This window comes from Belonocnema kinseyi, chromosome 3 (genome assembly GCF_010883055.1).
Source record: "Belonocnema kinseyi isolate 2016_QV_RU_SX_M_011 chromosome 3, B_treatae_v1, whole genome shotgun sequence".
NCBI classification, from domain to species: Eukaryota; Metazoa; Arthropoda; class Insecta; order Hymenoptera; family Cynipidae; genus Belonocnema; species Belonocnema kinseyi.
The window spans coordinates 68,587,611-68,600,977 of NC_046659.1; the positions used below are offsets into that span (position 1 = coordinate 68,587,611).

Sequence of the window (13,367 nt, forward strand, 5' to 3'; positions counted from 1 at the left end):
TAATTTATTTTTATTTATTTTGAAGTTAAACTTTTTCTTTTTTGGTTGGAAATTTATCGTTTTGAAGTTTAAAATTCAAACATTTTGTATTAAACACATGTATTTATTTGAAAAATCATCTTTTTTTGTTAAAAATTAATCTACTTTTTTCAAATTTAATTTCTTTTGAGATTCACGTATTTGTCTGAAATTTCTTTTTAAATACGTTTTTTATTATTAAAAAGTAATTTTTTAATTTAAAATTTCACATCTTCATTTTCGTTTGATAATTTGCTCCTTTTATTAATAACTAATTTTTTATCTGAATATTGAACCTTAAATGGCAAATGGGTAGATTCCATTTTAAATTCAAAAAATATCTTTCTTAATTGACAATCCAAATATTTGGTATGAAATTCATCTTTCATGATTGAAAATTAACCCTTTTGGTGGTAATTAAACTTTTCAGGTTAAAAGTAAACTGTTTTTGGTTCGATTTTAACATTTTTGGTTTGAATTTTTTTTTTGTTTTGTTAAAAACTTGTTTTGGATGAAAAATTCAGCGTTAAAATTTCAGGTATTTTTATGAAAATTCGGTTGTTTTTTTTTTGTACCTAAAAGTTGAACCATATTATCGTTTATTTTACTGTTTGGTTAAAAATTAATATTTTTTCCTGGAAAATTCATCTCGTTTGGTAGAAAATTAATCTTTTTTGGTAAGAAATTCAACTATTTTATTGAAAATCCAAAATATTTCACCCTGAAATCTTCTGAATTTAACGTGTTTCATATTGAATTCAATAAGGCATTTACATTTGTTTTATTTGCAAGAATATATTCCAAGGAAATTATACGCGTTAGAAAACTGAAATTTCCCTCATCTACTAATTTATTATTATACGAAAATTAGAAAACATTCGAAGATGTAGGAGATTTAATTAAATAACTCACGCCATGTAATTAAAAAAAATTTATTTTTCAATTTTCTCTTCAATTGATTCCTTACAAAATACGTACCTGGTTATATTCAACCATCAAGTTTTGTCTCCAAATCTTGAAGTTTTTCTCCCTAAAAGATATGAATTTTGTAACTCTGACATCATATTTTTCAATCATTATCATAATTCAATTAACATTCTTAACTCTGCCTTAGAACCTAGATTGCAAACTGTAATTTGAAAATCGCTTCAAAGCCCTTGACTTGCTGCAAGAGTTTATTTACACTTTTGGTCGCTTTTCACAGAAAATAAGAAAAAATAGTATCGGTTTGCTCGCAACTGCATGTGTGTAGTATACAGTATTTATTAGCTTGACATCTTTAACTTAAACCATATAAAATCGACAGACTCAATACTTACAGCTTTCCGACCATTTTATCTATAAAACTCGGGACGAGCGAAAGACCCGAAACTGAAAGTTCGCTCGAGCCTACTGAAACTCTTAAAATATACCAAAGTTTGTACGTGCAAACCCCTATGTAAAACCTACAAAAAGGTGGCACTATAATCACAATAAATGCTTTCATACTGACATTTTACTTATTTTTTAAGAGAATTTTGCTGCCACCTAATTGTAGAAAAAACGTAGAAGCTAAATTGGCAGACTTTTAATTTAATCGTCATCCTCTTCTTCCATGGCTTCTCCACTTGGATCACCTATAACATTACAATTATATTTATTAATAAAAAATGCATTAAAAATAATCAATTATATCTATTAAATAATTTTTGTTACGAATGATACACCTGAAAAATCGAAACGAAATAGAATTAATTTAAATCGTTTGAAATTTAACATTGTTGACATGAAAATTAACAAAATTAATATTTTTACAGTAACAGGTTTTAAACTTGAAACTTTTAAATCTAATATAATTTTTAATACTTAGAGCGAATTATTCTTAATTTAAGAATACAAATTTTAACACATATAAACGACTCTCGAAATCTGGTGTACAAGCCATTGTAATTTTTTGTTGTTGAAATTTTTGAAATATTTCGGAATCTTTGAAGCAACCTTCGAAATATTTCTGAAATTTTTAAAATCTTGAAATCTGATGTACACTTAAAAGTCTAGAGGTCCACCCCTCGATTTTATATTCCAAAATCTACGTTATATTATCAAGAATTATCACCCGAAATCTAAATTTGATCCACTTTACACTATAGTTAATTCTAAATCGCAAAATTTGCATAGAAATTTATTTTTATTTTAGTAAAACTAGTGCTTCAAAAAGTTTGTCATTCAAATAAAATATTTTATCAATAAGAACAAGTATTGCTTCTATGCTTCATGTCACAGAATCTCGGAGCGACGAAATATTGTGTTTTTTAGATTTCCGATTGAAGAAAAAAAAATGCAGGTACGTTTTACTGGCATGATGCCTTTCTCATATTAGCAGTTTTTTTCAGATATTGCAAAAAATAAAAAAGGTGCAATTTCGTAGAAATACTTCTGTATATATTCTGATCTTAGAACTTTGAAAATTTAAAAGATCCACTGCAAAACTCCACCTTAATTATTTTTTACAACATTTTTTAAGAATTTCTGCTTAAGGTTAAAATCCTATAAGCTTTATGCGGACTGAACTAATTCTTTAAGCCAGGAGAATTTTTTGTCTGAAAATGTAATTTTAACATTTGTCCCGTAAAAAAAAATTTTCCAGGCCACCAAAATCACTTAAACTGTGTAAAACGTTCAGGGTATCTTCCCTATAGAAAGCAAAATTTTTTTTAAAAATGCATAAAAATAAGTGTAGGTTTTTCGTAAAAATGTAATATTTATATTTTTAAACACTTTCTTCATTTTTATCAAAAATTTTCAAATTTAAAATCATTATTAAAAGTTTTTCATAACTTCTAAATATCTTTTAAAATTATTCGAATTCCAAATAATTTTTAATGTTTCTACCAATCTAATTTAATTTTCAACAAAATAGTTGATTTTTGAACCAAATAGTTGAATTTTCAGCCTAAAAAGATGAATAATCTTAACCAAAAAGATAAATAGTCGAATTTTTAACTAACAAAGATAAATTTTTAAACAACAATGGAAAAGTTAAATTTTCAGTAAAGCAATGTTCAAAATTTTTTTAACTAAAAATTATTATTAAATATTTTTCATAGCTTCTAAATATCTTTTAAAATGATTCGAATTTCAAATAAGTTTTCAAAATAAAAAATCATTCTCAATTTCACTAGCAATTTTAATAAAATGTTTTAATTCTTTGAAAACCTTTCACAATTCTTAAAAAGCTTATAAATTTTTTGTTTAAAATCTGCAAAAATTTACACTTTATTTTAAGTTAGGGCATGACTATATGTACGGAATTTCGTTACGAATAGCCGGATTTTGTCGGAACGCACACTTTAAAAAATGATTTCAGTTACAAATTAATCATTTTTGAAATAAAACAATTAAAATCGCTACGTTCAAAGTTGGAAAGGCTTTTGAATTGAAAAAGTTTAATTATTAACGTTGAATTCTAGAAATGCTAAAATTTTGAACGGATTTAGAATCGTCTTAACAAAATCAATTATTGCTCACTTTGTTGATACTTCAAGTACAGTTTAATTTGTTCAATAATTAATTAATTCATAATCAGAGTTGATTAAATAAAAAAAACTTTTTTAGCAAAAAATTTCAATTTCAAACGCTATCAATATTAAATTGTTTAAGCCTTCGAAAAACACATTTGAAAATTCTTTAAATTGAAAATTTACGTTCAAAAATAAAAATAGAAAAATTTTTTAGGTAACAGATTTTAGAATTACTAATCTTAACCTAATTATTATGATATTAAGAAGATAACAGGCCTCACTTTACTTTTTTCGCACTGAAAGGGTGACAAATTTAGGATAAATTCAGAATATTTCCGAACAATTCAAGTTATATTCATAAGAATTCAAATAAATTGAAAAAATGTTGAAAAAATCCATTGATTTCCGTAAAACTGGACTGAATTTAGAGGAATTTAAGCTAAAAGAGAAGAATTTGATAAGATTCATAAAAATTGGTAAATTAAAAAAAATCAAATGAATTTAAAACAATTTGAATATATGATAAAAACTTCATTAAATTCAGTAACTTTGAAGAAGAACTCAAGGGAATTCAAAGAATTTGATGAAATGTCTAAGAATTCAAGGTACGGTTAATAGACTTCAGGATCAATTGAATAAAAACTTTTGAAAATTCACAAAAAGTCACTGAATTAAGTAGAATTGAGTGAATTTAGAAGGATTCAAGTAAATTAAAAAAAATTCCAGAGAATTCCAAAAAATTAAAAAGAATTCAGGGTGAATTCCAAAAAAATTCAAATCTTATTACAATAAATTCTGAGTGTATTCAGATAAATTTAAAAGAAATGAGAAGAATTAGATTAAATTAATTTAAAATCAAGCTTAATTTAAAAAGCAATCGAATGAATTGAAAACAATTCAAAAATATGGAAAATTGATGAAATTGGGGAGAATTAAGTGAATTTAGAAGAATTCAAAAGAATCTAAAAGTACTTAGGATACATTAATAAGAAGTCATAGCGAATTCCAAATAAATTTCATAAAAAGATTTGAAAATTTGTTGAAATCTTCGAAACAACACGAGACCCCTCATGTCGTGTGAACAATTATTTGAAATCCATCAAAATATTAAAATCCCTAAAAATGATTAAAACCTTTGGAAATCTCTTAAAATCTTTGAAATTTTCCTCAAATATTTCAAACCCTTTATTATCTTTTGAAAGCCCTTGAAGACGCCTGTGAATATTTTACAATACCTTCAAGTATTTAAAATTCCATTAAATGAATGAAATTAATAACAAATTTCTTTGCAATCTTTTAAAATAACCCAATTTATTTTAAATCCTCCAAGCTCCTTAAAAATTTTATAAAGCTCTTGAAAATACCAAGGAATTTAAAAAAAAATACGTTAAAATATTTCAAATCCTTTGATAATTTTATTAACTGATCCTCAGGATCAATTAAATTAAAACTTTTCAAAATTTAAAAAGAAATCCACTGACTTAAGTAGAATAAATTTAGAAACATTCAAGTAAATTAAAAAAATCAAATTGAATCTATAAAATTAAAGAGGATTAATCAAATTCAAGAGAATTCCAAAGAATTTATGGTAAATTAATAAGATTTCAGGCTGAATTCCAAATCTCTTAAATCTTTAAGACCCTACAAAATACCTAACTTCTCATGAATAAATTCTTTAAAATCCACTAAAATATTATAAAATCCCGTGAAAACAAAGATAATATTTTCTCAAATCATGGAAAATGTATTAAAGAACATTGAGAATTTTTAAATTACTTAAAATCATTGTAATCCTCGGAAATCTGATAAGACCTTTAAACTTGTTCCCAAAATCTTAACAATTCCTTCGATTATTAAAATTATTACAAATTTTTCGGAATCCTTATAAATTTAGGGACCTTAAATGAAAATGGCGCACAGCAGGAGATACAGGAAACGGACTTTGCGGCCTGAGAGAAAAATTCAAAGAATTATTTAAAAACTTGTTAAAATTGAACATGCACAGATTTTTTCTCTCTAAAATTTGTGAAATTCTCGGTTAAAAAATCAATTCAATTTCATTTTCCAGGTTTCCGGTCCAACAGTCACCCTGAATTTTAAAGACAAAATTTGTGATTTTTGAAAATGCATGTTAAAATTCCTGTAAAACACAATATATTTTATTTCTGAGAGGTTTTGTGACTTGGAGTGCAGAAAATACCGGATTTAAAATGTATTGATCCATATAAAAATCCCGTTTATGGGATTTATTTTTAAGTTTGGTGTACGAGGGAAAAAATGCAGAAAATATTTTTGCACACTTTTTATTACTGTGAATAGGCAGAAAAAATGTATTATTCAAATGATCCTTTTATGGAAATTACTGAAACGGACCATTTGTTTGACTCGACGTATTTGTCCATTTATGTACCAAAATAAATAAATAAATTGTGAGTTCGCTTATTTCTAAAGTGAGTATTGATAAAACAATGAAAAACCTGTTGGTTTAAAAGAAAAACGGATTTTAAATCGGTAATTTATTTAATTACTGTCACGATTTGGATATTTTATGTATTTGCAAGTACTATCTGATTTTCATCAACATACATTTTAATTTTAATAAGAAAACTGAAAAAGAAATTCCATTGAGATATACACAAATCATTTTTTCAGGTTTTTAATATAAAAAATGTCTATCGTAATGGGAAGCAGAATGTATTTGCCGATTTTTAAATAGTTTGAAATGTTTCCCTCTCAACGAAAAGAATTTTTTCACACTATTAGTATATTTATAGTAAAAGATTTGTTTATTTCACTCCATGTAATTTTTCACTTGGAAAAAAAGTTTTGCAAACCCTGGTCTCAATTTAAAAAAAAAAAAAAAAAAAAAGAGTAATTTTGTAAGCCCTGCAAATAATATTTGATAGAAAAATGAATACCGTTTCTCTGCCTCTCTCCTGGAATGTGGCCCGCCTGCAGCAATCTGCTCAGTCTTTGTACTTCCTCGAGTGACGAAGCCTTGGAAATCGCCTCCCTTATTTTATTTCTTTCGTCCGCGGTCATCGCAGGTTTATCAAGGCCATTCATATTTTGCGAATGTAATTTCGCCTTTTTGGCAACTTCCCTCGCAATATCCTTGCCCTTTTTGCTGCGGAAGAAAGCGACCGCTGCCTCTCGCTCCTGTTTCTTGATTTTCCTAAAGTCCAGTAGTCTCAGCGAAGGAAATTTGTAGACGACGTACTGTCTGTATTGTGGTTTGGCGGAGACGGGATTCTGTAAGAGACACAAGCTCTGGAGATTTCTCAGGGGAACAAGTGGTTCCAAGTCACTCAGTTCCTGAATCATGTTGCCAGTCAACATGAGTGTTTCGAGATTCGGAATACAGTGCTCCAAACCTTCTGCGATTCTGACTATTCGATTGTTGTTGAAGAAGAGAGTTTTCAATCTTTTTAGTAGAGGAAACCCGTCGAATTTCCGAATGTCGTTGTCTGAGAAGTCTATTGTGTCGAACTGATCCTGTAAACAATAAGAATGTGAAATGAATTCAGTGTGGCCATTTTAATCAAAGCAAGAATATTCCCGGTTATTTCCCGGTTCGCAGACATTGTTCACGGTAGATTATTATTATTATTACACCATTAAGCCATTTCCATTTCGGGGTAGGCGTGACTCACTCGGTAGGGGAAAGGGGTAGTGTGTGGAAGGGATAGAAATTTTTCAGATTGATCCAGAATTCTCGTGCTATTTAAGTAAATAACACGTTCGTTCCGCGACACTGCTCCGACCCAGGTTGCTGATCAATCTCTCTAGCAATCACCCCAAGCGAAGAACCTCACGAAGTCGTTATGTTCCCCACTTGGGTCCATTAGTGGCCAAGGTCTTTTGTTTCCTGTCCTGGCATACTTCTCTAGCTTCTTTTATGTCCATGCATTTTTTCATGCAGGCTCTCGTGTTTCTGTGATTTCTTATGTCTCGTCTAACTAGGGTCTCATTCACACATTCTAACCATACTTTCCGCGGTCTACCTCTGGCTAGATAAAATTAAAAAATTTAAATTCTTAAGCTAAACATTTTCCCATTTGAAGCAATAAAAAATAAACTACATATTAAAGCACTCAAAGTGGAATTCTTGAATTTTGAACTTTTAAAATTGAAGTTTAAAAGTTTTTTTTATTCAAAAATGTTGTATTCAAATGCTTAATAAATTATACGTATAACATGGAAGGCATTAACACTTTCCAATTAAACAAGTTTAAATGAAATGCAGATAAACTCCCAAATCCAAATCTTTTTCAATGCTCTAAAAAAAATCAATCAATGATCTTAAAAAATTTTTAAATTATATTATTTTAAGGAATTTCAAGTTAGAAACATTAAACATCAAAATCTTTTTAACTGGACACTTCTTAAGTTAGAAGTTCAATTATTTTCTTCTTTAATAGTTTAAACAAAATTGAAAAGCATCAAAATAGTATTTCAAAATCTTTTAAAATGTTGAAGCATAATATTATTTAATTTTAAGAGATATTGCTTAGAAGTTTCGAAAAGATTCCAAATTAATTTAAAACTTTAAAGGATTTCAAATAATTTAAACGAAATGTGTTATGCTAAAATTCGTCTATATGTACCCAAATTTTGGTGCAAACAGCCACAGCCTAAATTAAAATTGCACATTTTTGCAGATTTCAAGCATATTTTAAAAAATGTCCTTTTTTAAAACAATTTAATCATTCTTTTGTAACCTTTTTAAGTTTAAATTTTCCTGGGAATCTTAAAATAATATTTTTATTCTTCCGCAGCCTTTTACAATAATACTTAAAGAGCTTCTAAATTTTTTGTTTGAAATCTGAAAAATCTAAATTTTGTTTTAAACTAGGCTTGACCTATTTGCATCAAAATTTCAGTATGAAGAGCCGGATTTTTATCGGTATCCAAACTTTGTTTAAATTATTTTAAACCATTTAAAATTTTTAATTAATTTTAAATCTTCTCAAAACTTCAAAATATCTCTTAAAATTATTCAAATTTTTTTGTACAAATAATAAGTGTTCAAACGTTGTTTTTACATAAAAATTTAACGATTTTACTTACAAATTAAACATTTTTTAAATACAAGCTGAAAGTTTAATATTTTTTCGAAATTTCAACGAATCCAGGTTTTTTATGTCAAGTAATTAGAGTTTAAAATTGTTTACTTTTGAATATTTGGTTTATATTTACTCGTCTTAAAAAACTGTCAAATATTGCCAAATGTTCAATAATTATTCTATTTCTTAAATAAAAAATTTCCAATTGAATGGGTTAAAAAATGAATATTTTAGACTGAAACAATATTTTTAATTTAATAGAAGCCTTTAAATAATAATATATTATTATGAAGTTATTTTTATGTTGAAAATAGTTTATAAAGTTTAAATCAGACGTTTCTATCTTTTAAATGGCTAAGACTTTCAAATTGAAATCGTTTAATTTCTAACGTTGAAATTGGGAAATTCTTAAAGTTTGAAGTGATTTTGAATTATTTAGTTTAATTATTTAATTAATAAATATTTATTTAATATTCACAGTTGAAAAAATATAAATGTTTTATCAAAAGTTTTCAATTTCAAACCTTCTTTTAATTTTTAATTACTTAAGTCTTCCAAGACATCATTTTAAAATTCTTTAAATTAAAAATGAACGCTTAAAAATAAAAATGGAAAATTTTGTAAGTAAAAGATTTTCGAATTACGTACTGTAAACTAAATGATAGCATAATTGAAAAAGATATCAATTCAAAAAATGGTGGAAATCGAACTTGGAAACATTTTTCTAATAAAAATTTGTAAAATTCACGGTCAAAAAATAAATCCACTGTCATTTCCTAGACTCAAAAAAATACCCGGTTTCCCAGTCCAACGGCCATCCTGGAATTATACAAAATAATAGAGGGAAAGGCTGGTGATAAGGGTGGATCGAAAAAAAAATTGTAAACGGAAATAGAACAACGTGGAACAGTATCGTATTAGAGCTCTGAAAAATTTATTAATCAGACCTTATCAAAGATTAAGGTCCGTTAAGCTGGCAGGACCACATTGCAAAAATGGACTGAAAACCTATAGGTAATTTAGGGCTCATTTAGGGCTCACTTAGTGCCCAATTGTCAAATGTAATGCTCTGCAATTTTTCGAAAAAACCTGTGGTCATGCTAGCTTAACGTTAACCTAGCAGGTTTAAACAATTCTAGTAAAAATGAATTCAATTAATTTTTTTCCGCCCTATATTAAGGATTACTTGGGGCTCCATGAATATAATATTTAAATTTAACAAAAAATTGTTTAAACAAATTTACCACAAAAAATTATTTTATTTTCGTTTATTTTGTATAATTTCAGGCTCATTTAAGGCTCCTGAAATATCATCGACCGAAGGTCGTGCGATATTTCCTTAGCCCTTTTTTTGTTATATGTGGTGTTTTGCCACCTTTACGTTATAAAAAACACGTGAAGAGAAACATAAAACATAATTTTACTATTCTAGTATTTGTTGTAAAAATAGATAAGAAATTGTTGAAACATTTTTTAAAATGTTTAATTATCATATTCCCAGAGCCCTAAATGAGACCTAAATTATTCTATGAGGTGAATTTTCTATAAAATCTTTTTTATTACGTTTTCCAGCAATCTTGAACTAACTTATTGTTAAGCTATTGCAAACACTATTTTTTTCAAAAAATAAAAAAGCCCAAAATTTAGTACTGCGGGCCCAAACTAGTCCTCAATGAACCCTAAATTATGCGAGGAGTGAAAATCAGTTTTATGGTTTTCTTCATGTCTTTTTTATAACGTTAAGTTAGCACAACACCATATACAAGGTGATTTTTTTAACTTAAAATTTTCAAATATTTAATATTTCGAACTTTCCCCACCCTCATCCCCAGGGGGCGGTGTGGGGGGACGGATTTTAACATCAGCGTATGTACTCGTCAGAGTGATAAAATTTTGATTCATAACATTTTTTCATAGATTACCTATTTTTCGAGATATTTGAAAGTTACAAGCTAAAAAAACCACCCTTTATAACAAAAAAAAAAGGGCAAAGAAAATATCGCAAGACTTTCAGTGGATGATATTTCAGGAGCCTTAAATGAGCCTGAACTTATGCAAGAGAAACGAAAAGAAAATAATTTTTTGTGGTAAATTTGTTGAAACAATAATTGTTTAAACAATTTTTCTTCAATCCAAATATCATATTCATGAAGCCCTAAGTGAGCCTTAACATAGGGTAGAAGAAGAAATTGGTTTAATTCTCTTTTACTAGAATTGTTTAAACAAAAATTGTATTAAAATTTTTTTTAATTTTTCATTTCATATTGCCAAAGCCCTAAATTATTGTGGAAACAAATAATGCCTAAGTCGTATTTTTCTCTGTGTTGTCCTGCTAGGTTAACGTTAAGCTAGCATGACCACAGATTTTTTCGAAAAATTGCGGAGCATTAAATTTAACAATAGGGCATTAAGTGAGCCCTAAATTATAGAGCAAAGAAATTTTGAAAAATTAGTTTTTTACTATGTGTGGTTCTGCTATCTTAACGTTAAGCTAGCATGAACACCGGTTTTTTTGTTTAAATAAAGAGCATTAAATTTTTCAATGGGGCATTAAATTAGCCCTAAATTCCTTATAGGTTTTCAGTCCATTTTTGCAATGTGGTCCTGCCAGCTTAACGGACCTAAAAGATTATTAATCTTTGGTACTCGTCTTTTAAATAAATATTTTTAAATCTGCAGAAATGTAGATATTTTTTCCAGGTTTCTAGAACGTTTCTACTGGTAAAAGTACGATAGCAAAAATTTGATTAGTCCAGGAAATCATAAGCGTAAATGTATTGAATTTATTATTGATGATTTTTTAAACTATTCTTTTAAAAATTTGTTTCTAACGTCTATTGCCAAATAGAAACGTTATACATACCTGAACAAATTCTCTCTACATTTCTGTAGGTTTTAAAATTACTTTTTGAACACAAGGATCTAGTAAACATTAATAATCTCTGATGAGGTTGCAAACAAAAATCTGTAAAAATTTGGGAAGTAGTTTAAGACATCTAGAAATGTAAAAAAAGGCCCCTGAAATTATTAAAAATAAAAATTTGTTTTAAACCTATTTTTTTAACTACTAGACATATGCTAATTTTTTAACTGCAAGCTTTCAAAATTGTACAATTTTAAATTAAAATCTTTGATAGCTAAATAAGTGTTTGAATTAAAAAATAATGGTATGAATTAAAAAAATTAATTAATTTTTAACAAAGCAGTTAAACTTTCAACCACGCAATTTTATTTTCAAATAATAAGGATGAATAATTTTCATAGAAAAATGTAATAATTGATATTACAACCACAGGATATTCATTTAAATAAAAAACGGTTGAATTTTCAATCCGAAAATGTTTCTCAGTCAAGTAAGAACAAAAAGTGCTAAATTTTCTACAAAACAGTTAACTTTTTAAACCAAAAATATAAATTGTCAACAAAAAAGTTAATTTTCAACCAAAAGACAAATTTTCTATAAAAAACTGTTGAATTTTCGATTAAAAACTTAGCAAAATTGTGGAATTTTCAACAAATACATTAATATTAAATTTAATATTAGTATTATGACCTGAATTCCAAGTTACTTCTTCTTCAAAGATAAGCAACATGAATTTCTGTAGTTTACTAAGAAGACTAAGACCTTCAAAATTACAATTAAAAATAAAAAATAGTTTCAACAGCACTGGAATTGCCAGCATTGCACTTCATGAACTTGGTCCACTTAGTGAATAGGCACAGTTTTACAAAAACGCTTCAAGTTTGCGTATATGTTTACTCACTCCATAATTAAACATTTTTTAATTTAAATATTTACTTAATAGATTCAGAGAGGTTCTGTTACTCTAAAGAATGACAAATTCACACGTGGTTTAAAAAAATAAAGCGAAAATAAACTAGCTTGTTGTAAAATAAATAAATAATAAAGAACGCCGGACATGTAAACGGTAAAACGTAAAACCTATGAATTAAGAATAACCTATAAACGGAATATTTAGCACATTTAGGATTTTCTACTCACCAGAGTTGCGCCCAAATTCTCTATTGTGGGTATTTTGTATCCTGAAACCAAAAATAAAACCAATAAATGTTAAAGTTTATAGTTTCCAATCATAAGCACAGCAAAACGGATTTGTTCTTCCTAACCTCTAAGATCCAGTTCACGATCTCTGACAGGATTTATGTACTGCATTGATTGCTGGATTAAATCCGGCGATAATTTCACCATTTTGATATACGATTAACAATTTTCGATTAGTAAATAATTACAAGCACTGTTTTATACACTTTTTTCGACTTTATTTCGAAAAATGCTAAGAAAATCAACCGCATCAAACGTGCGAACTTGGCAACCATGAGCCGCGGGGTTCAGAAAGATATTATAAACTAGATGCGGTACGGGGCGTCGGAGTAGGGAATTATATATATAGGACATCACATTTTCTGCTCTATCAAAGTGCTACCCTCATCGTACTACGAAGTCGAATTCTTGTTTTCTCATTCTTCGTAAAATATGACGGTAAAGCAGTAGAAAAGTATTTTGAGGTTAGAAAAGTTTGACATGTATGTATAGCTGAATTTTTTCAGATCTGAAGCTAGATCCAGGTTTTCGGTACAGTCTTTTTTTAATTATAGAAAAAATGTTCTCGAAAAATCATATTTTTAATTTAAAAAAAAAGGGTTATAGAAAGGCATTTCTAGATAAACAAGTGCTGAAAGCATTTTTCTTTGACAATTTTTTTTTTAAATTGAAATAATCAAATATTTATACCAAAGAAACAACTTTTTCAATGTTTGAAGT

The 13,367-nt window shown here is 27.6% G+C and overlaps 1 protein-coding gene across 1 annotated transcript; it reads right to left on the reverse strand.

Moving 5' to 3' along the window:
• Positions 1–934: 934 nt before the first annotated feature.
• On the reverse strand, positions 935–12,921 carry LOC117169055 (probable U2 small nuclear ribonucleoprotein A'). Its single transcript, XM_033355153.1, has 4 exons — positions 12,713–12,921; positions 12,588–12,628; positions 6,437–7,013; positions 935–1,634 (listed from the first exon to the last, which is right to left on the reverse strand). Exons 1-4 carry the CDS (start codon positions 12,792–12,794, stop codon positions 1,591–1,593), a joined length of 744 nt encoding a protein of 247 aa, XP_033211044.1. The 5' UTR covers positions 12,795–12,921; the 3' UTR covers positions 935–1,590.
• Positions 12,922–13,367: the final 446 nt, after the last annotated feature.

Coding starts and splice junctions, on each gene's coding strand:
- LOC117169055 (XM_033355153.1), bottom strand. CDS start 12,794: ATGGTGAAATTATCGCCGGATTTAATCCAGCAATCAATGCAGTACATA. Junction 7,014..12,587: donor AGAATTTGGGCGCAACTCTG/GTGAGTAGAAAA, acceptor TATTGTTTACAG/GATCAGTTCGACACAATAGA. Junction 1,635..6,436: donor AGGAGAGAGGCAGAGAAACG/GTATTCATTTTT, acceptor GTAATGTTATAG/GTGATCCAAGTGGAGAAGCC.